At 38.6% G+C, this 23188-nt stretch overlaps 1 protein-coding gene across 3 annotated transcripts; it reads right to left on the bottom strand.

Moving 5' to 3' along the window:
* Window positions 1-848: 848 nt before the first annotated feature.
* Window positions 849-22732, bottom strand: adgrg1 (adhesion G protein-coupled receptor G1). Of its 3 annotated transcripts, XM_077563956.1 has the most exons (16): window positions 22321-22732; window positions 12168-12240; window positions 11611-11888; window positions 10177-10363; window positions 10037-10082; window positions 9738-9828; window positions 8518-8640; window positions 8310-8426; window positions 8086-8128; window positions 7705-7811; window positions 7500-7615; window positions 7167-7426; window positions 6985-7084; window positions 5179-5453; window positions 2757-2944; window positions 849-2346 (listed from the first exon to the last, which is right to left on the bottom strand). In XM_077563956.1, the coding sequence occupies exons 2-15, from the start codon at window positions 12229-12231 to the stop codon at window positions 2793-2795; spliced, it is 1959 nt and encodes a 652-aa protein (XP_077420082.1). In that variant the 5' UTR covers window positions 12232-12240; window positions 22321-22732; the 3' UTR covers window positions 849-2346; window positions 2757-2792. The 3 variants fall into 3 exon arrangements, with proteins under 3 accessions (XP_077420082.1, XP_077420081.1, XP_077420083.1); XM_077563955.1 differs by having other exon boundaries at window positions 849-2944; XM_077563957.1 differs by having other exon boundaries at window positions 849-2944; window positions 11611-11870.
* Window positions 22733-23188: the final 456 nt, after the last annotated feature.

Here is a 23188-nt window from a genome sequence, read left to right as displayed (position 1 = left end):
GCCTGAAAAATGGCTAAAATAGAATACAAAATAAAATACACATTTTGAATGATGGATAAACAAATATTTCTTCAAATCAATAAAAAAAAATATATATATATATAAATGTTCAAGCAAATCCTATAAACTATAATATTATTCAATAAAAAAAATACTATTGAAAATTTGTAACAATGCAATTTATCAAATTATATTACAATTTTAATATTTTTTTACATACAGTATAAAAGAGGCTACTCATAATGCTTTGGTGGAGCTGAGGAGGTCAAACTGTTGAGAATGTTCTTCTTGTCAGCGCTCTGCCAGTCAAAAATAAGCCAAGAATCCTATTGATACTTAATATTTGACCCTCTTAAAATGGCTGCGTGTGTGTGTGTTCTGAAACAGAGTGTCCGCATGTTTAAAAAATATGTTTATAGACTTGAATGCAGAAAAAATAGCTACTACTACCATGTGAAAAAAAAGGCAAATAATTAGAGTAGTCCCGCAATGGTCAAGGGTGCCATGTGTTGACGGTCGTAGTAATTATCACATTGGTGCAAAGTGTCACAGGCGGTGCAAAAGATTGTGTTGGCATCCACTTATCAAGCCCGGTACCATTTTGCACTCAAAGTTGTTCTTCAGGTCACTTGGAGGACTCGGCAGCCATCTTGTGTGTGCGCCTAAAGTTAGGGGTTAGATTTATCAGAGCATGTCCGCTATAGATAAAGTGGAGGGTAAAAATAACAAAGTCAAGTTCGCACAGAGGTTGCTGTCAAGTCAGCAAAGTCAGTGACAATTCCAGGAAGTAAGATCAACTTTTATGCTTCAAAAGAAACAGAATTGTGAGAGTACCACAATTTCATGAGTGTTTTTAACAATCCAAATGATTTATTTTTAGATTACATTTTCTGTACATCCAACAACAACAACAACAACAATATACTGTACACAACAACCTGAGTGGAGAATACGGAAACAAAAAGTGCAAACGTCACAGTAGCTAAGAAATCACTTGGTTTGCTGGTGGGTCACATTCATTTGAACAAAAAATCAAGATTGGACTCAATACAGACCGCTTCCATTTGACAAGTCTAGACTTTTCAGCATAACCCCTCTTGTTTTGTCATGGTTCATATTGAACTTGTTTTTAAAGTTAAAAAAACAAAAGAGAAATACTTAAAAATAAAATAAAATAAAAAACAACTTCTGCTGGGCTTATTCTTGTTGTTCTTTTATCACGTATATATTTTTTTTAAACAATTTTGCTCAAAACCGACTTAGGCTTAACTCACATTTTGGGTGTACCACAGAAACAATTTTCACAAGAGGATTAATTCAAAGCAGATGACTTAAATGAGATTTTATATAACGTGTCATGTTGAAACACTTGTTTGTTTTGGATATTTGAACATGTTCTCTCAAAGTAACTTGTGATCATCATTCTCTCAAAACAGTAGCCTCCATTTTGTGCTATCATAACAAGGCTTGACGAATGAATAAATGATGAGGAGGAAAACATTGAATAACTCGCATCATTTACTTCCCTTGGACGCTGGCCCCTGCTGTCATAGACACCGCACCTCAAATAGACATCAGCAATAACACAAGCCGAAATAATCTTCACATTAACATCTGATGCTGGTGGTCTTACCCACAAAACATTGCGCAGCAGATGTGGCACATGTAAAGCTGAAGTTGGCGAGTTGCTTTACACAGAAATATTTCAAAAATGACCCGAAAAGAATTTGAATATTGCAGGGACGGGGGAAGATGTTTCATGGCTAGCCATCAAACTTGTTGTCATCCTCCACCCGCAAGCAATGTCAAAAAACAAAATAATACGATTTAGCGTGGTCTGTCTACAAGTTTCAAATTTGGCATAAATCAGACGAAATCTCTCGTTCAAGTTTGCCTTTCAAGGACATTTGGAAAAGGACAATAATTCATTTGGTCATTTTGACCTTGAACCAAAAGGTGTGTGCGGTCTTCACATGGGAAATTACTGAGGTATGTCCACGTTTATAAGTGGAATTGGCTTATGTTGCTGATTTTTACAAGGAAAATAAAATTCAGGAGGAATTTTCATAACATTCTTGGCATATTTTGAGTTTGGTCAAAATGACAGGTCAGGTAGTGTTCCGTTTTCAGGCATGGATTCATGAGACAGATTTGCCTAACAAGTGTCATGCCAGGAAAAAAAAAATCGTAAAGACAATTTATTTGGCCTGAGAATAGTTTTCACGAAGAAATAAAACAATTTCAAAAGGGGCTCTTGTACCGCATGCTGTCTAGTATGAAACGAAATGTCGGCGGCTATTCTCCACAGTTAAGTCATTATCATCTCCGGCCGTGATATAGGGAATGCTGTCAAAACAGAAAAGCCAAATTGTGTGATTAAAAAAATTGAGAGAAAAAAAAAACTAAAGATACACTTTGTTGGCCAGTGACAAGATGACAGAAAACTGAACAATTATTTCCCACACAAGGACGTCATACAAAAAAAAAAAACGAATATCTAAAGTGCTACTTGAAAACTGTACAAAATCAAAATCAAAAATCAAAGCTTAGCTAAGGTCCAAAGCAGAAATGGTTTCTATTTCAACAGTCAAGAGGAAATATCAGTGCAATAACCTTTCCTCTATCTGGAAATAAAGCTTCAAAATTGGTTTCCAGCTTAGAAAATAAAATAAAATAAAACCTACAACTAGAGCCAGTCTAGGTGTTCTAGGAAAGGAGAGATCCAGGCTCCGGGCCGGCAAGGAGGCGTTATTTACCTGAGCGACGATGTCTATAGTAAAGCCAGGGAGGCGTCAAGACGTGGGACAAAGCGGCTCCAGAGGTTCCTGACTGAGGGTGGACGACGACGCAGGCACGTGACAAACCTTGGCAGGCGACTCTTTGATCCTCACTGCGTGCTTGCGCATCCAGTCCAGCAAGAAAAACCTCAGCATCAACAGGAAGCCTGCAGAGAACAAGATGGAGGAAAAGTGTGATGATTACACAAGGACCAGATGTATACAGTAGGTCGTCCATCTGTTTAGGAAATGTGGTTAAAGTTTAGCATTAGACAAAATCTCTAAACACTACAGACACTTATGTTCATGCTTTATGGTTATGTACTCCGGTTATGTATTTCTGGACTAAAGTCTTAGAAAAACTTTCCGCTATTTTGGACTGTAGGATACCTTTTTCTCCAAACTTGTGTTTGCTAGGTGACCTAACAACAACTGACTTACCACATAAACAATTCCAATCTACACTTGTAGCCCTTACTATCGCTAAAAAAACAATTCTTGTTAACTGGAAAAATAAACAAACTCTGAATATCGACCAATGGTCTAACCTCCTCATAAATCACATTTTAATGGAAAAAATATCTGCCTCAAATAAAAACCAAATATCAAAATTTATAGAAACATGGTCTACGTATATAGAATTTTTTAACCTGATTCCGGTTACTTAATTCTGTCTGTTAGCGAGAGCCACTACATCGTGATAACTTACATTGATGTTTCTGCATCTGGCAATTTATTATTATATTATATTATTAGTATGGGATTTTTTTTTAATGGGCTTTAGGTGAACTGATGAATACACACACGCTCACACGCACACACACACACACGCACATACACATACTCACCCACATACAAAAAAAAGGGTATATATATATATATATATATATATATATATATATGTATGTGTGTGTATATGTGTATATATATATATGTATATGTATTAAAAAACAAACAAAAAAAAAACATTTATTAAATTTTTTTAATTGATTTGTTGGATTTTAAAAAAAAAAGAGAGCAATGATGATGTCAAATCGAATGAACAATACTGAGCTCTCCTGGGAAAAAAAAAAAAAAAAAAGACAAAATCTCTAGGACATGTTTGTCTTCAAGTAGACCAGGAAATAGCTTAAAAACAACAACAACAAAAATGGCTGTTTCAAACCAAAATGGCTGACCACTTGGTTTGGTGTTGAAATGGTTAAGAGAGTTCATGTGCAATGTACTTCTCTACACATGTATACTCCTGTGAAGACTTCTGGGAAGTCTTCTACTTATTGCTGCACTTCTTATTTATTTAATTTGAATTTCATCTCTTTCTATTCTGTTGTTTTCTCTTACTGTAAACTGCAGCTGGACGGAGTCCAGGAAAAAGTTCCCCACGGGGAAAATAAAAGTATATCGTATCGTATCGTATCGTATGTGGTAAAAACGCAAAGAAAACCAATATATTAGATATTATGTGATGCAATGGAAGGGGTTGTTAAAATATATGATGTATGATTACAATTTTAAAGGAGAGTTTATTTAAATGTAAGGAATTTGTGATAAGTATGACTTATTTTGGAGTTAAAGTATGTTTATGTTGCAATGTTAAAAACATAATTGAAAAGGGATTTAAAATCGACGCCTTCCTAAAATAAGCACCCAGGTCATTTTTTCAAAATTTTCAGAAAATATAAAAAATGGAACCGTCTGCCTCACGAAACAAAAAACAAAAGACATATTTTCTTATTTTAAGAGGGTGGCAAAATGTATTTTGTTAATTTTGGGTTTTTCAAAGTTTTAAAAATAATTCCTGTCAATTTAGATATGAACTAGTTTGGATTATGTTGATTGATTTATATTTTTGGGTCACATTCTTGAATTTCCATTTCGTCACCCTCTTAAAATAAATGCCTAAGTCATTTTTTTGTGTGCAAAAAATAATGATTTCTTGCCTAAATCCTCTCCTTATGATTGTGTTTCCTGAAAAATCTGAAAAAAAAAGACATGGCGATTATTTCAATAAGGCGTCGATTTGTTTGTATGTTTTCAGCTGGTTGTAGTGATAACTTTCAAAATAAAAGACAGAAAGCTGTCTGGGTGAATTCCATCCAAGCCTCTTGAGCCTATTCAAGTGAAAAGAGTCCGGGCCACTCGACAGTGCCTGCCGTGGGCGCAGTAGCATATCACAATTTAGAATGCTGCAGCAAAGCACGCGAGAGGAAGTCGCCTTTCTTCTGCCAGGCGCCACTGACATCGCGAGTCTGGATGAAACGCTCTCATTGGGACCTTCCCGCATTGATACAATGGCCTGCTGCTCCCTTTGCGCAACAGCAAACGCTCATGACTGACTATATTTAGTCGCAGCTCCCGTAAAAAGCTGTGAACAAATAAAAAGCCAGCTTTGGTGAAATACCTTGGAAGGAATTGAGGATGCAGGAGAGGAAGAGGATAACGTCTGAAAAAGGTCCAAAGTCAAGGAAGGCGAGACCCCAGCTGGTGCCGAACAGACAGCTGAGGCCCCAGATGCTGAGGAAGGCCACGCCGTTCTTTCGCCACTCGTCCCGGGTGCGAATCTCCCGGTAGACCAGGAGGAGCATTACCAGACCCGCCGACACCAGCGCGGCCAGCACGGTGGTGTTGGTGAGGTGGTGAGCCAGCAGGGCTTTGGGGTTGGGCTTCATCCAGCACCTGCAAACACGACACGAAGCCCATGAAGGACAAACACATCCACAATCTTTGTCTTATCGACACATTCGGGGTTGCAGTGGTGTTTAGAGAAAAGAAAACGGTTGACTCCACACGTGTGCAATTCCTTTACAGTCTGGAAGCAGAGGGGCAAGAATCTCCTGCTCTGAGGGAAGTCTCCAATAACGTCACAAAAAGTCACTCGATTCTTTGTTCATGACAACAACAAAAAAAGTCGCTAGTTGGGTTGGAAGGTTGCCAAGTTGGCAGCACTGAGTCGGCGCGCTTTGTCGAAATGCTCCAGCTCTGCCTCAGTTGTCACGTACTTGGCATCTGCATGACACAACTCCCCCCCCCCCCCCCCCCAAACCCACACCCAAAACTCCCCGCCGCCTAAAATGAATATCTTTACCTTTGTGTATTTGGACCAAAGGAAGTCATAGATCTATTATTGGAACTCTTAAGAACTGCAATTTGCAAGCCCCACCCCCCAAAAAAAGCCGTTTTTCCGTCTTACTGTTTTTTTTAGACTTGTCATGACTGCTAAGAAAAATGATGTGTGCAGGCACAACTAGCTTCACATTACACCTTCATCATCAAAGTTAACGAGATTCTTTTTAAATTTGTGTAACGGTTAGTAATGTTCAAATGATTTAAAAATGTGTCTTTCCAGTCAATCAAGGTTTAGTGAATGTTTTCCATTTCCCGTTATTTCCTACCTTCTAAAAACAGTTGGGTCAAAAGTGGACCGTAATCCCCCCCACCCTAAAAAATGGCTTGGTTAAAACAACACCAAAATTGTGTTTACATTGAACTGGTTTTGGGTTTTGTGTGCACTGCTGTAAGAACAGCTGCGTCAAGAATAACCCAGACTGGGTCAGAAGGGGACTGACCCAAATTTTTGGTTTGTTAATTTCAACCAAAAAGATGGGTCAAATGAATAATCCCCAACCCAATATATATATATATATATATATATATATATATATATATATATATATATATATATATATATATATATATATATATATATATATATATATAAATAAATAAATAAATAAATAAATATATATATATATATATATATATATATATAAATAAATATATATAGTGTACTCTAAAATGGGTCAAAAATGGAGCGAGTCATTAGTGGTCATGTTCACCCCCCATCCCCCCCAATTTACCCAAATAGTGGACCAGTCCAGTTTTAACCAAATTGGGTTATTGTTGACCCAACAGTTTTTAATCAGTGTTAATCATTTTTACAACCAAAAACAATTCTTTGAGTTGCTTTTTGCAAAACAACCCAATTTTTTGGATTGTTTTTTGGGGGGTCATTTATTGTACCCAACATTTTGGTTCCAATGATTAACCCAAGCAGTTGGGTCGGTTCCGTTTTGACCCAATTTGGGTTATTTTGGACCCAACTGTTTTTAGAGTGATTGGGGAACACATCAAAAAAATATGTATCATGCCAAAACTTGTATTTCAAGGCACCACTATATTTGTACACCATTTATGAAGCCAGGCTTACATCCGGTACGGGTTGTCTTTGTCTTCGCTTGACTCCACCTCCCTCAGGCCGTAGATGTCGCCAACCCCGGCCAGGATAATGATGGGAACGGCAGGCAGGACTGAAATGTCATTGCGGAGCATTTAAAAATCTCCTTCAAAAATTATTTTGTGGCAAGCGAGCACGTAAACACTCAAACACACCGAAGCCGAGCAGATTCCACAGGCAGAGTTTCGGGGAGGGTCTGAAGACCACGTAGACCAGCCAGAAGGTGTGGAACACTTCAATGCCCATCCAGGAGAAGGCGCTGAGCAGGGCGTAATGAAGGCCTGCGCCCACCAGGACGCACAGGTCGCCGCCGCCTACATTGGCCAGGACGCCGGTGAAGAAGAAGAGCAGGTTGAGAAAGGTGAGGGACACGGCCAGGCCCAGGTGGATGGGTGTGGACGGATCCTTAGCGCGCCTGTACAGCGGGGGAGAGGACATCTGGTTTTCAGAATTCTTTCTCACACACCACTTCCTGTCCTAAAAATAACCTTCTCCTGCAGAGGAAGACGATGAGAGCGATGCCGCTGATGAAAGACACGGCGCAGCCCAGAGATGTAATGGCAGTCAGAGCCAGCAGGTGGCGCACCGGGCGAGGCTCCACTTGCTGTCGTTAAAAAACACAAGATCCTGCAAGTAGGCCCTCCAGCATGTTTATGTGTGTATGTACACAATACATGTGTGCGCATGTCTCACCACCAGCACTGAGAAGTAGGTCAGGTGGTCGCAGAGGCATTCGGTGTGCTTCGATCCTCGCTGATGCGTCTTGCAACCCTCCACCGACCATTTCACCTTCATCGGATCTACACGCACACACAAAACACACACTTTAATACATTATTCTGCATCATTCTAGGGGACACAATGAATAATATATTAACACTGTATTTCCTCAAATAGTGGAGAAGGAGGCCTTTATTTGCTCTGTTTATTTTTACAAATGCATTTTTGTTTTCCAAATGGTATCACATTGTCATGGTAATGGTCATTTCTGAGTTAGGAAAGACTTTATTTGAGGCGAGGCGCTAATGCTATTTGAGGAAACAAGACACATGAGGTGGAGAAAGTTTCTCCCACCTTTCCTGGTGTCCCACGAGACACACGTCCTTGAATGTGTTTTCTGGAATGAAGGAGGGGAAAAAAAAGAAGAAGCTTTTATCGTTTTAATTATGATTCAAGTATGCAGCCTCTACTCAACATGTCAACAACATCTGTTTTCATGAGGTGATAAAAAAATAGATCATGTTTTACAGGGGAAAAACAATTCCGGTGTTAAAACTGTTATTGTGTAGCAAACTTACATGGATGACGTCATGATGGAAGTCAATCTTGATTGGCTGAGCTAAGTTCTGAATGACTTCATTCTCAATGGAGATTTCCACCACTTCGTCAAGAACCTTCACTTCCTTCAGACCCTCCTGAAAGGCACACAATATTCCACACCAACTCCATGTTTTATATACTGTACTGTAATTTTATTGCGTTATTTATTTATTAATCGGGGATCACCTGGAACATGGAACTGTTTTTGAAGAAGGTGTAGACAACTTTGCTATTGTTCTTTGCAGCTTGCTTCAAAGCCGGGGGAAGGTGGATGGAGGTGGTGGACTCGGGGGCAATGCCTTCCACATGCTGGATAAATATGTAAATTAGGTTTTTACTTGATTTTATTAGGTTTAAAATATTGTAATAAAAAAATACTGCTTAAAAAAAATCAAAAGAATTAACATTAACTCTTTGACTGCCAAAAACGTTAAATGACGTTTAGTAAAATCCTATGGAGGAGTGCCAAAGACGTTAAAATACGTTTTTTTTTCAAAACAGAGGTGAAACTAACCATTTTCTATTGTTGATTACTGAAAAACGGAATAAGGTAGAAACAAACTTTTTTTTCTGATGAAAGATGAGAGTCCAATCTTTCATTTGGTAGTATGTGTGTTTCCATAGTTCAAACACATCATTTTCTGTGGACCTTGAAAGATCAGTCAAAAATGCTTAAATCGGCTGGCACCCACGGCATCCCTTTTCGGAAAACGTCTGGCAGTCAAAGAGTTAAATAAAAATATAAGTTAATACTAATAAAATGGAAAAGAACTAAACAATAATAAACATAGCATTATTGTATTATTATAAAACTATATAAAAAAAGATTATTGTTAGGTTTAATAAAAAATGAAAATAAAATAATTTAAATAAATATTTTTAATAGTTTCAAATAATAATAATAATAATTATAATAATAATAAGTAAAATATATATATAATAAAACTTACAGTATATAAAATCTCATTTAAAAAAAACAATAAATAAAGATACAAAAATAGTTACTTTTTTAAACATGATAACAACTTTGTTTGTTAACTAATTAATAAACATTTAGAATAACCGAAGAATAAAAAAACAATGAAATAGGTTTCATAACCGGCATTAGGATTCCCACATCCCACTTAAAATGATATGCCGACACAAACGTGGTACAAAAGATCAGCTTCCATTTCCTTGAAGAGTTAGAATGAGGCGAACTTGCAGCTTGCAATTTCATTTTAATCACCAGATGGCGCTGTACTACAGCGCGGGAAGCTGTGTATCTATATGTAATATTTGCTCATGGCACTAGAGTGCTATTTTCAAACAACAGCCTGTGAGCGTGTTTTCTGGCTTTGTGCATCTTCTCATCACGTCCTCGAATGCGACAAGTACTTAGCTGACTTTTATTGTGTTTGACTCACAGGCGAGTTGATAGTAATGCCTCTGAAGTCATCCTTGAGCTCCACCTCCAAGCTGAGGGCACAGAGAGGCTCCACAGAAGCCTGGTCGTCCCTAAACACATAAACACAAGCGCATGCAAAACTGTCATTTTAGCTGCAAACTGTCATTTTCCCAAGCTTTTATCACTACTGGCCAGGTTATTTTTAAAAATATTTTTTTCACACAGACTTCCAAATGCACAGCTATTAAAACAATAAAATAGTTGCCATGTTACTCAAAATGCAAAGGCACATTCAAGGAAATGGAGGGAGGAAATTACATGTCGACTTGGGCGTCCACACGGCTCTGATTGGGACAGAAGGTGGCTACAAAAAAAAAACACACCAAAAAAAAAGTTTTTAAAAATGTCACTATAAAGCTTTGAATAATAATTGGCAAATAAGATGGGCCGCATCTCACCGCATTTGACTGGGGTCCCGTCAAACGTGTAGGCCCTCAGCGTTTTACGGGTGATGGTGTCATTCTCAATCATCCCGTCTGCGATGCCGTAGGGGGCCTCGGGCGCGTTGGAGCTGTACGACAGGTACGTGCAACACGAGTCGGGCGTGCCGCTGGGCCAACAAAGGGTGAAGTTCTTCACTCCCACCTAAGTGACAAAAACTCCAGTAAGTCCACATCGATTTTTGAGGCTGACGATTTTTGCTAATGTTGGTTTACATCTTCTGGCGAGACCTTTGTTATATATAATATTTGGTACTGAAAACTAACTGTACTTTTAAGTACATTCAAAAAAATATTTTCAATTTATTTTTATTCCACATGTATAAGAATATAAAATAAGACAGTGTTCTACTAAATTTCATCCCTCAGGAATAATTAATAGATCTTAAAATGTAAATATCATAATTTTGAAGTTATGATCCATAGGGCAGCTCGATTATGGGGGGAAAAAATGATAACCACCATTATTTTGGCAATAATTGAAATCACAATTATATTCAAATTAAAATAACGGTTATATTTTTGGGTACAAAACAAGAAAATGTTTAGGCATTTAAAAATATTAAGACCAATTTAAAAAAAAAAAAATAGAAACACTATAATTATGTAACTTCCTTTTGGACCAAACTGAATTTATAATACTGTAATATATATTTTTAATAATATAGATTTACTTATTTCTGTTGGCAAAAACTTGAATTTGGATTGCAGCGTGTGCAGTAGGACGATCATTTATTTTTGGGTAGAAAACAAGAAAATGTTTAAACGGGAAAAAAACTAAAAATATTAAGACAAATAAAATTATGCAAGTTCCTTTTGGATGAATCACAATTTATTAAATCTTATTTATTTTAAAATTTAAAAAAGGTGCAAATGTATAAATTTAAACAACTCAATATTAATAGTATTAATAATTTTTTTTTACGATTATGCTGATTTTGTAATTGTAGAGTTTAATAATTGAAATTGGAATTGAATTTTGATTAATTGCACAGCCGCCCTATGATCTCACATATGTCGCTAACATCATTGCTACTTGCAAATTTGCAATAAATCAATTAACCAAAATTATTGAAAATACATAAATTTACAAAAAATAGTAATTTAAACATTTTACTTATACAGTAATTTATCATTTATTTAGTAATTTAATGAGATAAACAAAAACTAAATGAATGGAAAAATTTGTTTGAATGAACCAATTTTATAAAAGGGAAAAAAAGAGACTAAATTGTAACTGTAATATTACAGCACTCTTGATAATGTACTGCAAATGCTTAGTCTGCAAAACTAAATAACAGAACAGCTTTGCTGGCTCCTGATCAAGATGATGCATGTCGCATAAACAAATGTGATTGTGAAAATGAAGTCATTTGCAGCCCTTCCAGTTACCTGCAACTTCAGCTGGTCCTGCAGCGGCTCCCAGTACAAGCAGACGGGACTCTCCCCGTCCGAGTCGAGCGCCTGGTGGTCCAGCCGGTGCAGGCCGGACCGCCGGCACTGCGCCGCAATCTGCCCGCGTACTGACAGGGAGCTCTCGTCGGCGGCTATGCTAATCTGACCGCACCCGGGCGAGATGTCGAAGCTGAGGCTCAGCGGACGTTTGCCGTGCCGCCAGGTGCCGCAAAAGTGAAGGTCTCGGTCGCATGACACTGCGTGGAGACATGACACTGAGTGTCAAAGTTCACATGAAACAAAAGTTCACAGAGAGTGGCAAGTAGAAGTTTAAGTCAAAATGAATTTGTTCTATACAATAACTCTTTTGATGATTTGGTACATTGGAAAATAACTCTCTGCAAAAATTATTTGTTTTGAAATGTTTCAAGAAAAAAATTGTCAAAAAAATAAATACTCCAGTAAATTACTGAGACCTGAAAAACCTACTTAAGTACACTATCAAATGATTTGTACTCAGTTACTTCCATGACTAAAAAAGAGTGATGTCTTACCTTTAGAGAGGAGAAAGATAAAGATAGCCAATCCCGCCAGACGCTTGGCAAGCGGGGCTTCCATCTGTGCCACCTGCAATGCAAAAAAAAAATGACAAATGACTCGTTCGGCACGTAATAAAGCTCACCAGCGACATACGAGTCGACAACATCGACCAAGAATCTGAATTCCTTCTACATCCGACATAATACAGCACGTCCTTATCTCGACGCTGCACAGGTTTGACAGAATAACGTTTTTTTAACGATACAATTCTTATCCCGGGGTCTGCGTTTTATCTTGACGTCGCTATCGAGCAATATAAGAGTTCACGCTCAAAACACACACACAGTGCGCTCTTATCAATGGAAACACTCTTCCACTTGAACGCACACACGCTCCAACGATTTCCTTTTTATTTTTAACCCCCCCTGGCAGGTTTCTGTTCTTCTACCATAAGACTCACACGGGCCGTTTCAGGAAGCACAAGAATGGAACAAATGTTCAGACCTCCGCAGAGAGAAACGGAGCAGGATACAGTGACAGGATTAGAAAATGGAAACAGGAGCAGTTGATTCAGTTTCACTCCGGTTCTTTAGGTGGCAGTAACGAGTTTCCTTGGCACGTGAAAAATTCAATGGCATTGCAGTGCTAGCCGCCCATTTTCTATAGCTTATATAACCTCAACACTGGACTGCTCGCCAGCCAGTCATAGAGCACATTATAGCCAAACCATTCACACTGACATTCATGTTTTTGGAATGTGTTGGAAACCAAATTGCTGGAGATTTGGCGCAAAATGTGTGAACTGTGAGGCAAGCGTGCTAACCGCCAACCCGCCATCCAACCTGAAATTACAGCGGAACCACTACATTTAAATGCGATTTGTAATATTGTGGTATTGGTGCAATTGTTTTGATATTTTCCTAGATTGGTCTGGGCAGAGGTAGAGATTGAGACACTGTTTTCTAACATTAAGCCGCCTTTTTTATTGAGAGGAAAACATTTAAAGCAACACTAAGGAACTTTCAGTTTGCATGGATTAATGGCGGCGCCATATGTACAAAAGCAGTATTGTTATGTCTGAAGGAAGACCACATTTCCCATGAGGACAAGCGCATAATGTTGTTTTTTTCATATGTTGAGCCTTGCCTGTCCGGGTAGCTTCCCTTTTTCTTTTTTGCCTCTTCAGAAAAAACTTTAGTTGATCTGCAGTCTGCCATGAAAGTAGTAATCATGCATCGACGTTCAAATTGATTTCCGTCTTTGTAATGAACGGAGAAAGGGGGAAGTGACGTATGTCATAAAGCAGTCAGCACGTTTGTATTTTTTTTTTTTTGTGTGGCAGTGTTCTGTTGCTTATTGCTAGTAAAAATGATACAGACAGAAAAAAAATAAAATAAAATGATACAGACCCCCTCATGTCATGGCAAAGGTACCATTCAACTAGCTTTAAGTCGATGTTTCATCAGAAGAGTTATGAAAATATTTCGTGAAGGTTGAAAAGTTCTTTAGTTCTTCTTTCACACCCAAAAAATTAAAAATATTGGGGCGATTCTTTTGATATTTTCAGAGATCGATGTGGGCACAAGTACAGACGGGAATGTGAATTTTGGTGGCGATTGGTTCCGTTTTTTTCACATTAAGCGTTTTAGACTTTTCCGTATGAATGGAATTCAAGATATGGCCGAGTCAGTAAAAAAGCTTGCAAGTACAAATACAAAAGTTATCCAGGTACGGCATTTTAATATTTTACAGAGGTTAACTTTTTTGACAGCTAAAAGCCATTTTAATCTACTTTTATAGAAAAACTAGCAAAAACCGAGCCGAGTCGAGGTGGTTCCACAAAGTTTTTGTTTTTACTTCCCCCTTCAAAGAACAACGTCAAAAATGTGAATATGACCAATCGGCCCGCATGTACGTGCAGATAAAACACTTCCTCCAAGTTACTCCATCACAGACTGCCTTGTGGTCCAGAATGTCACATTTGAAAAAAAACACCAAAAGTCTGTCGTGCAGCTGTTGAAGACCCACGTGATGATTTTTTTGGAGGGTAAACCGAACCACGACTGTTCTTGACATCATAAGACACACAGGAACTTGTGGAACCGCAGTCAGACGGTTTCATTGTTTATTAGCGACATATCCTGAAACGCACACCTGATAAACGGAGACGTCGAGTCCACTGCCAGAGGGTGATAAACAGGCGCCGGTGAATACACATTGTTCTGAATTACCTAAATGGATTGTATTTTGATTGCCACACTAATTCCGGCTAAAGCACGTTTGTAGCACGGCCTCTTAACAATACGACAACATTCCCAAATTGGAGTTACTCTGGTTATTTAATCATCCAAGATGGCGGACAAAATTAAAGAGGAACTCAAATCAAAAGTTTTCTTTACAATAATATGTTCTATGTACAATCCATCTGTTTCTTTCTGTCAGGGCGGCCATTTTACCACATGCTGTCAACTGAAAATGACGTCGCATGGCAGTTGCTCATTAAGTGGCAAAATGGCCGCCCACTGAGATGTATAAAAGGGTGGATTTTACTGCTTAATTCATTTTCATAACCACAATTAGGGATGCTCGATTATGAAGAAAATATTCATCACAATTAATTTGGTAACAATGGAAATCACGATTAGGACAATCACTTGTTTTTTTGGCGCAAAACAAGAAAATGTTTAAATGTAAAAAATATTAAGACAATTTTTGTTGAAACACTATAATTGTGCAAGTTTCCTTTGGACCAAACAAGATTTTTATGAAATTAGTTATTTTTTAAATAAAAAATGTGCCAATATAGAGCCGACATTGGAACAACTCAAAATTACTATTAATAATCTTTTGTTTACGATGATGCCAATTTAGTAATTGTGGAGTGTAATAATTGAAATTGTAATTGAATTTCGATCAATTTGCACTTTGTCTCTTCTAAGACAGGCTTAGACACTATTCCTTTCATTTTTGGCAATGTTTTTTTAAGATGGTAAATAAATGGCTGACGAAATAAATAAATAAATAAATAAATAAATAAATAAATAAATTGACTTCCTGTGGCCGGTTCAGGTCTGAGTCCAATATTAACCCGAGGTTTACTAACTTGATTGTTAAGTTTTGGAGTGAGTCACAAGGTGACTGATAACACGTTCTCTTTGTTTGCTATGAGCCACAATGATTTCAGTTTTGACTGAGTCCATGTTTCATGCAGTGACAGCGCAAACCTACAGAGCCGTGTTCACCTGCCGTCAGTGACACGTAGATCTGTGTAGTTGTGGTAAGACAAACTGGCCTCAATGGAAGCATTTGAAGAGTGAACATGGACAAATGAAGATGGATGGATGGATTCCAAGGGGAATTCTAATTTGGTGCCATTTCAAAGCGATGAGAGCAATCAAATGAAATAGAGCACGATTGGTTCCTGTGTGTCTACAAACAAACAGATTGTCTCGTAGCTGCTTTGTGCTTTCCTATCGTTGCGTCTCACACAGACTCCAGCTGGTGACTCACACTGGCGTCTTCACTCCGCCGCTCTACAGTCAGCCTCAATGAGGATGCGCTGAGGAAAGTAGCACATCAATGTCACTTCTTCTCACAGCCAGCAATGTCCTGGCGATACAACGCTCTACTGTGCACATTTGCAGCCTCCCACGAGCAACACAAACATGCCACAGGAAGAAGAAGGGTGTGTAAGTGCGAACATGTGCAAGTACAGTCATTAATTGTGCTTCGTCAAGACTGTCACTATTTCAAAGACAAAAGCGATAAAGTGACAAAGCCACACATCCACACAAGCCGACCAAAACACACACACGGACACAAAAACAGACAAAGACAACCATGCCAACACCCCCACACGCACAGGCTATTGTTCGTGCCCCTTTCAGCCAAAGAATTCCCCCCTCCGCTTTCACTTCCCAGCTCGAGTGTCTGCAGAAATGCAGTCTGCGTTTCTACGCTCATTCCGAAAACGTCACCAACGTGGCGCTCACGCGTGACAAGACGCGCACCTCTGACCTACACGGCAACCATAAGGGGTTTTCCAGTAAAAAAAAACAAAAAAAAAACAACATTTTTTGCATCACTGCATCATATTCAGTTAGCGTATGAGTCATGCCATGGAAGTCGAGCTTCATCATCTTCGTGAGAAGGGCAGACGTAACACTGCATGCGAGTCACGGGAAACAGCAGAGGACGAGAGCCACAAAACCACTTGAATTTGTAACACAATGTCAAAAAATGCAAATGACACTTTATTCATATACAAATAGTGTAAAAAGTGTAAAATTAAATAAGCAAGTAAATATTTTGTACGCTGCCTATTTCCAAAATGTGCCTGTGAGTGAGACCTTCTGCATTTCATCGCATTGTGACTTAACAGTAGGGCTAATTTACATAATGCCTCCCTATAGCAAGGCTCTCCGTCCATGACTTGGCAGCAAGGCTAGCTTAACATTCCCCATTTTCAAGTGCTGGCCTCATATTATGATGAAGTCTAAGAATGAATAAATGCTAATAAATATCACAGATTTTGCACTAGCTTCTGAGTAGTGGCACATACTTAAATATTCGGCTTATTCAACCTTTGACTTTCGACCTTTTAGTATGAAGGGCAAATTTTTGTGCTTGACCAATTTTGACTTTCAGATTCAGATGAGTTTATTGATCCCTAAAAGGGCAATTCCCCCGGTCGTAACCCATACAAATGAGAAGCCTGGCAGGTCGCCTTTCAGCGCCCCGATTTTTTAAAACAGACAGGTAATTTGTAAATGACGAAAAGAACATTCAAAGTAATACAATAATTACTTCTCATGAAAAAAAATACCATTTGTATTTCATTCAATTATAATCAATTAACTAATTATATTCTACTGAATAAAGTTATATTCGTTGTACAGTACATCGTTGCCGCTATGTGAAAAATACTTATGACCATTTTTTTTTCCTTTTTTAGATTTTGGGAAGTCTACATTCAGTTTAATCGCAAAAACGTAAAAAATGAAAAGAAAAAAAAGCCAAAAATGGACATCTGTTTTTCTATGTGAAAAACTTTGATGTAATTTTTTTTCTTTATTTTTTTTGTTTTCTACGTTTTTGGGATGTCTGCATTCAGTTTTATCTCAAAAACATAAAGAATGACATAAATGGGGAAAAAAAAAAATTCTATGTGAAAAACATTTCTGTCCATTTTATCTTTTTTTTTCTTTTTTATTATAGTTTTTTTTTACATTTTTGGGAGGTCTCCATTCAGTTTCATCCCGAAAACATAAAAATCCAACAACAACAAAACGACAAAAATGTACGTGTTATTCACATATCAGCGACGATATGCAATAATATATTGAGACCCTCGTAAACCGAAGACCCCCTGTAATAACTTGGAAGACAATGGGAGGCTGAATGTGTAATTCCTACCAAAGGCGGCATCTAGTATAACCGCATCGAGGTGAAAAACAGGACACAATTTATGTGTTGTCATAGCCTGAGAATTTCCTCGTCGCATTACCCGGGCCTGCATTTCCTGGCTGGCACTGCGCACGTACGCGACGTAGAGCTGAGAAGGGAACGCACGGGCGGCGCTGAGAGACGTTCCCTTCATTGGCCCGTGGTGTCAGCGCGAATGCACATGAGCGCGGAAGCGCAAAACGGGCACACAATGGCTGCTCTTTGTTGTCTCGCCGCCACTGAGCTAGGCTGACAGTTTGCGTGAATGAGGTTCAAAGGTCATTGGCCGCTTCGGATTGTTTGAGAGCGGAGTGAAAAGACACACAACTCACCCTTCATTTTTCAACAACAAGCTAGCTATGTAGCTTAGAACAGCGCAAACAACAACCATGTGCTTCCATTTTTCAGTAGTGCCTTGATTTACAAGATGATTTGTTCCGCGATCACGCTTGTAACTCAAAACACTCCAATCATCTCTCCCCAAGAACTGAATGTAAACGCCAGGGATTCGTTCCAAACCCACAAAAATGTTGTTTTTCAAAAAGAAAAAATGAACTCTACAATGTTGTACTTCATAAAAACACACAAGAATTAAAGCAGTGTTGTTAATACAGGGATTTTTTTTTCTTCTAAAGATTATTGGCCAGCTACACGCAGGGGCAAGAGGGGGCACCGCTCCCTCAAATAAATGTCTTGCCTCCTCAAATTAGAAGTTGAGAAATCACATTTTTAATATACGCGCAAAATCAATATTACAAACTGACAAATGTATCTGCTGCAGTGGAAATATCTGCCAAAACATGTACACGAAGACAATATTTCAGTGCCCGGCTTTGATTTTTTGTTGTCACGCCCAGCAAACACGTGTGTGACAAACAGAACAAAAAAACACCATAAAACGTTTGTACTGTTGTGTTTTAGAAATTAAGTTTGGAAAGTAAAAACAATTTTTGGTGTGTGAAATCTTACTTAAGGTAAAATTTGTTTGAAAACTTGGTCATCCAGTTACGATACATGCATTGTTGTTGGTTGACAAAATCTGGATTGAAGGATTTTTTTTTTTTTAAGTTTTTTTCCTTGAGGGATTGCCACTTTATTGCGGTCAGGGGGGGTTTGTGTGCCTCAGCGTCCTTCAGAGCTGTACCATCGGGAGCTCAGCCTTCAGGTGGGACCCCCAAGTTGGACAGGTCTGAAGTTAGAGAGGCCTGACTTCAATCACACCCCAATTCAATCAAAAAACAGTGTTACCATAAGCACAGGGAGAAAAGTTTTCTGGCGCATGATGTGTACATATGATGCCCGCTTCACATTTCGGAAACCTGCTTACAACCGGCCCTGATTGGCACATAGTCGGTTGCTACTGTTTATCTTCAAATTTCAGCAACATTGATGCTAGTTCCATTAGCCTGTCTATGACATTTTACATAGTCTGTTAGCAAGTTAGGTGGTCTGATGAAATAGGCAACATGTAATTGCATTGTGTTTAAACGTCTATATATGTGGTGTCCAAACTACAGCTCAGGGGCCATTTGTGGCCCGCCATCCAATTCTCAGCAGCATATACTAAAAAGTACTCTGTATCAAGAGCTGATTTATGAATATTAATGATTCTCAAGTAATTGTTTTCAAAGTACCGCTTTGTAGAGTTTCATCTTGTGGTGATGGATCTAGTCTAGTGAGATACCAGATACTAAAAAAAAAAAAATCCTTATCAACTTTAACACAAAGCTGTATTTTAGCAGTTTTTTTTTTTGTTATTGATGTATTGCTTTCTGTGTTTTTCATACATCTAAGTCAAAGAATTTCAAAGCTGCCCCTTTAACCTTCTGTTTTTCTATATGCGGCCCTAAAATAAAAAAAAAGTTTGGACACCCCTGCTGTATATAATGTACATACACATCTAGAAGATTCACTGAATCAAAACCCAAATTTGACAAATTTTGCTGTGCGAATGCTGGTCACAAAAATGCCATGCTGAACTACGTTTTAATCCAGAAATACAAGGCCTATGATTGAATTTACTGTACATGTCTACCGGGATGCATTATTTCATTCGGATGCATCATGTCAATACACTGTCAATACTGTACGTAGCTGCTAGACCATTGATTTTTGCAAATGCCACTTGCATACACAACGCCTCTCAATGCTCCATTGTTACATTTATCATGTTTTACTCTGTTTACGTGTGGGCGGGTCGCAAAAGAATGATGTTGCTCTGGAAACTTGCACTGTGAGAAACGCGCACCGTGCAACAATGTTGTGCGAGTGCAAGATAAGACGCGGGCTTTGTCGCGTTCGCACACAACCCGAGAAGCAAAACGACGAGCTGTGGCTTGACATGTCGGACTTTCATTTCCTCAGCTCAACTCCTGTGGAGACGCGCAAGACTTGAAAGAGTTTTTCGTGTAAGGAAACGCAGGAATGAGCACGAAAAGAGGCTCAAGGTGAAGTCCCTGCAAAAAAAATAAAAAATACAAAATGGCTGGAATGCTCCCTGGGCTACGCGTGTGTGTGTGTGTGTGTATGTTGCATTCTTGCCATCGCCATGGAGATGCTCCATGTGTGTCGATGTGAGCTAAGGAAATTGAAGGAGCAGGTGGAACACTGCGGACGTTTCTGCCAGGGTCGGAAATAAATCAATAGAACAACACTGAATGGACAAAGGCCAGCTTATTATCAAGCCTTCATCACACACACACACACACACACACACACACACACACACACACACACACACACACACACACACACACACACACACACGCACACACACACACACACACACACACACACACACACACACACACACACACACACACACCCTCTGCTGTCACCTTAAGGAGGGTCAGGCGGTTTAAATTGCCACTGGGGGCTTTCTAGTCCTCATTATGCAAAATTAAATCAACACAAAAGGGCAGTGAGTCACACGTCCATGTCACGGTGCGTTCAGGAACAAAGCGCACCTCTTTTCTCGCTTCCACTTGGAATCCTATGCGCATTTATTTATTTTCAGCGCACCTGCGCACCACTTATCCCAGGTTATCATAACGGTTCCAACTGGCAGTAGATCAAACTATGATCCCAAAACAGTTTAACATCATTTCAAACTCACGACACTTTAAAATAAATGGCTTACAGATGATTACCAATGTACTACTTTCCTATTAGATAGTTCCTTGTTTTCTTTCTGGCAGTTTAGGCTGTATTAGGAAGCGGATAAGCCCCCAATATACCTGACAATTTGGTAATAAAGAGCATAGAGTGTGCTTGGTGTAAAAATGGGCAGATCTTCATTTTCGTGGTTCGTAGCTTTCAATTTAAAGTTAAGTGGCCAGAATTTTACAAAACGTTTTACACACATTCATTTGCAGTTGCCATTTGCCGACCTCGTACAGGATCTGTTGAACCTGTGCTCCAATTCGTCCCGCCACAAACAAATTTCCCATGTCTAGTTTTCTTATGCTTTTTTTTTTATTTTTATTTTTTAAAGCAACCCTTGTTGAGACAATTTTAGTGCTGCAAAAATTCTAAAGCAAAAGCAGCTGCCAATCTTTTCATTCTCGCTAAGAGACACTTTGGTGTGGCTTTAAAGAGGCGGACATTTTACACCTTCAGTGCATCAGCAACGAGTGAAAACCTGTGATTGTGCCCTTCGTCACTGTGAGGAAACCACAGCATGAGATCACTTACATGAAAGTCGAGTGCCTTCCTTTTCATGTATACCCACATTAATTGAAGAAAAAAAATGGGCTATTATTATCACAACACTGTCATTTATGGTAATTCTGTGTTTCCCCAAACTTCTCTTTTTTTTCTTCTTCTCTTTACGATTTTGGTTCATTATAATGCATCCCCATACTGTACTGTAAATATAGTGAACTCCTGCCAATTTGGGATTCGCCATTTACAAATTTCCCTGTGGAACATAACTCGAATCTATTTATTGAAAAACACACCTGCTTGCGCATATATTAGTTCTTACTGTAATGAATAAGAGCTGATAGAAAGCCTTGGCAGCATGATTGAAGTTTCCAGTCGAAGTGTGACAGGCAGGTGATGCTCCTTGCAGAAAGCAGGGTGGCAAACTTGATGCAATAAAAGGTCTGCATAGCTACAGTATTGTTGGCACTTGGGGAACTGATCAACATAAGCTGCTGTAAATGCCTAATTAAAGGTAAAGGGTTGTTTGTGGTACATGTATTTTTTATTTTTTTTTAAAGAGTGTCTATGTATTACTGAGTCAAAATAGTAAAGTAGGGAGTGATGTTTTAATGAGATGCAAAACCCGCCTCCTTGCACTTCCTGTGCATTCTTTCCAAATCAAACCACCTGTAAGCAATCCATTTTATGAGTTTGAAATGTCAGGTGTTTTGTGAACATAGCTTGTGGTACATTTAGAGTTTAAACTTTGTTGTTGGGGAGTGTCTAATAGTCCATTTTGGGCTCCCCACCCTTAGTTTGGAAAAGTCACCGCTGCTTTCACTTCAATGATGGAAATAAAACAAGGTAACAAATTTAATCCCCAAGGAGTTCTAAAACTTAAAACAACAAATATCAATAACTTTGTTTAATATTATGAAAATAGCAGAATATCCATTACATTTTACGTAAAGTCTATTTAAAAAAAATCACGACATTAGCTAAAATATCATAAAGCCTAGTTTCTTTCCATTTACTCAACTAGTGACTTAAAAAAAAAGAAGTCTCAAATGTCTTTACCTGCGGCAGTTCTCCAGTCAGCAGTCAACCTCCAGTAGACTCCACGGAGTTTTTTTGTTTTTAACACGTACACTGCTCCGAAATGATGAAAAAATAATCGGTTCCACTGGGAGAAGCAAAAGTGTCCGAAAAGGAGGACGTAAAGCCGGCTTGGATTCAGGCGCTCCCCCCGATGATGATTCAGTCCATCCAACAAGCCAGAACAGGTTGAAGTGCGAAATTAGGAAGAAACGACTCGTGTCCACCTGTTGTTCTTTTTCGCGTATATTTAAGAAAAAAAATTGCGTACTGTAATGTATAGTAAAGGTGTTTTATGGAATGGAAAGAATCCCGAAAAGAGTTGCGTAGCCGCTCACATGGAGGATTAACCCCCGGTCGGTGTCAGCCTTGTCAGCCACTGGCGCGAGGTGTAAAGGTGGAGCCGCTCAGTGACTGTCAGTAAAAAAAAAAAAAGATTTACATACAAGAGGGATTCCGGGTAACACTGTCACAATAAAAGAAATTACACGCGGCAGACGTCGGACTGTAATGTTTGTTGTCTTTTGTATATGAGAAATATGTCAAAATATTTTGTTTGTAATGATATGGCATATAAAAATGCGGTTTACGTAGGTATATAATGATCATTTAAGCATGATGTTATGTTTATTTTGAAGGGCACACGTACTAGCGATTTTGTTGTACTTTCGTATGCAAATTAACTTGCCGTCTCAAGGCGTAAAAGGAGCGGCAGCAGACAGAGAGCAAAGCAAAGTCAACACATGTTATGTGGTCAAAGTCTGAATCTGAAGACCGTTGAATGGCTTTGGAGAAGCTATTGAAGACTAATGTTTTTGTGTTTAGTTTTTTTGTTTGACTGGTTAGCAGA

Source organism: Vanacampus margaritifer, chromosome 4, assembly GCF_051991255.1.
Source record: "Vanacampus margaritifer isolate UIUO_Vmar chromosome 4, RoL_Vmar_1.0, whole genome shotgun sequence".
NCBI classification, from domain to species: Eukaryota; Metazoa; Chordata; class Actinopteri; order Syngnathiformes; family Syngnathidae; genus Vanacampus; species Vanacampus margaritifer.
This window is presented reverse-complemented; position numbering and strand designations above follow the sequence as displayed.

Excerpts from the sequence above, each read along its gene's own strand:
- adgrg1 (XM_077563955.1), bottom strand. The coding sequence starts at position 12,231 with ATGGAAGCCCCGCTTGCCAAGCGTCTGGCGGGATTGGCTATCTTTATC. Across the intron at positions 9,829-10,036 it reads GTGGACGCCCAAGTCGACAT|GGACGACCAGGCTTCTGTGG; the intron begins GTAATTTCCTCC and ends TTATGTGTTTAG. Across the intron at positions 8,641-9,737 it reads GCATTACTATCAACTCGCCT|CATGTGGAAGGCATTGCCCC; the intron begins GTGAGTCAAACA and ends ATATTTATCCAG.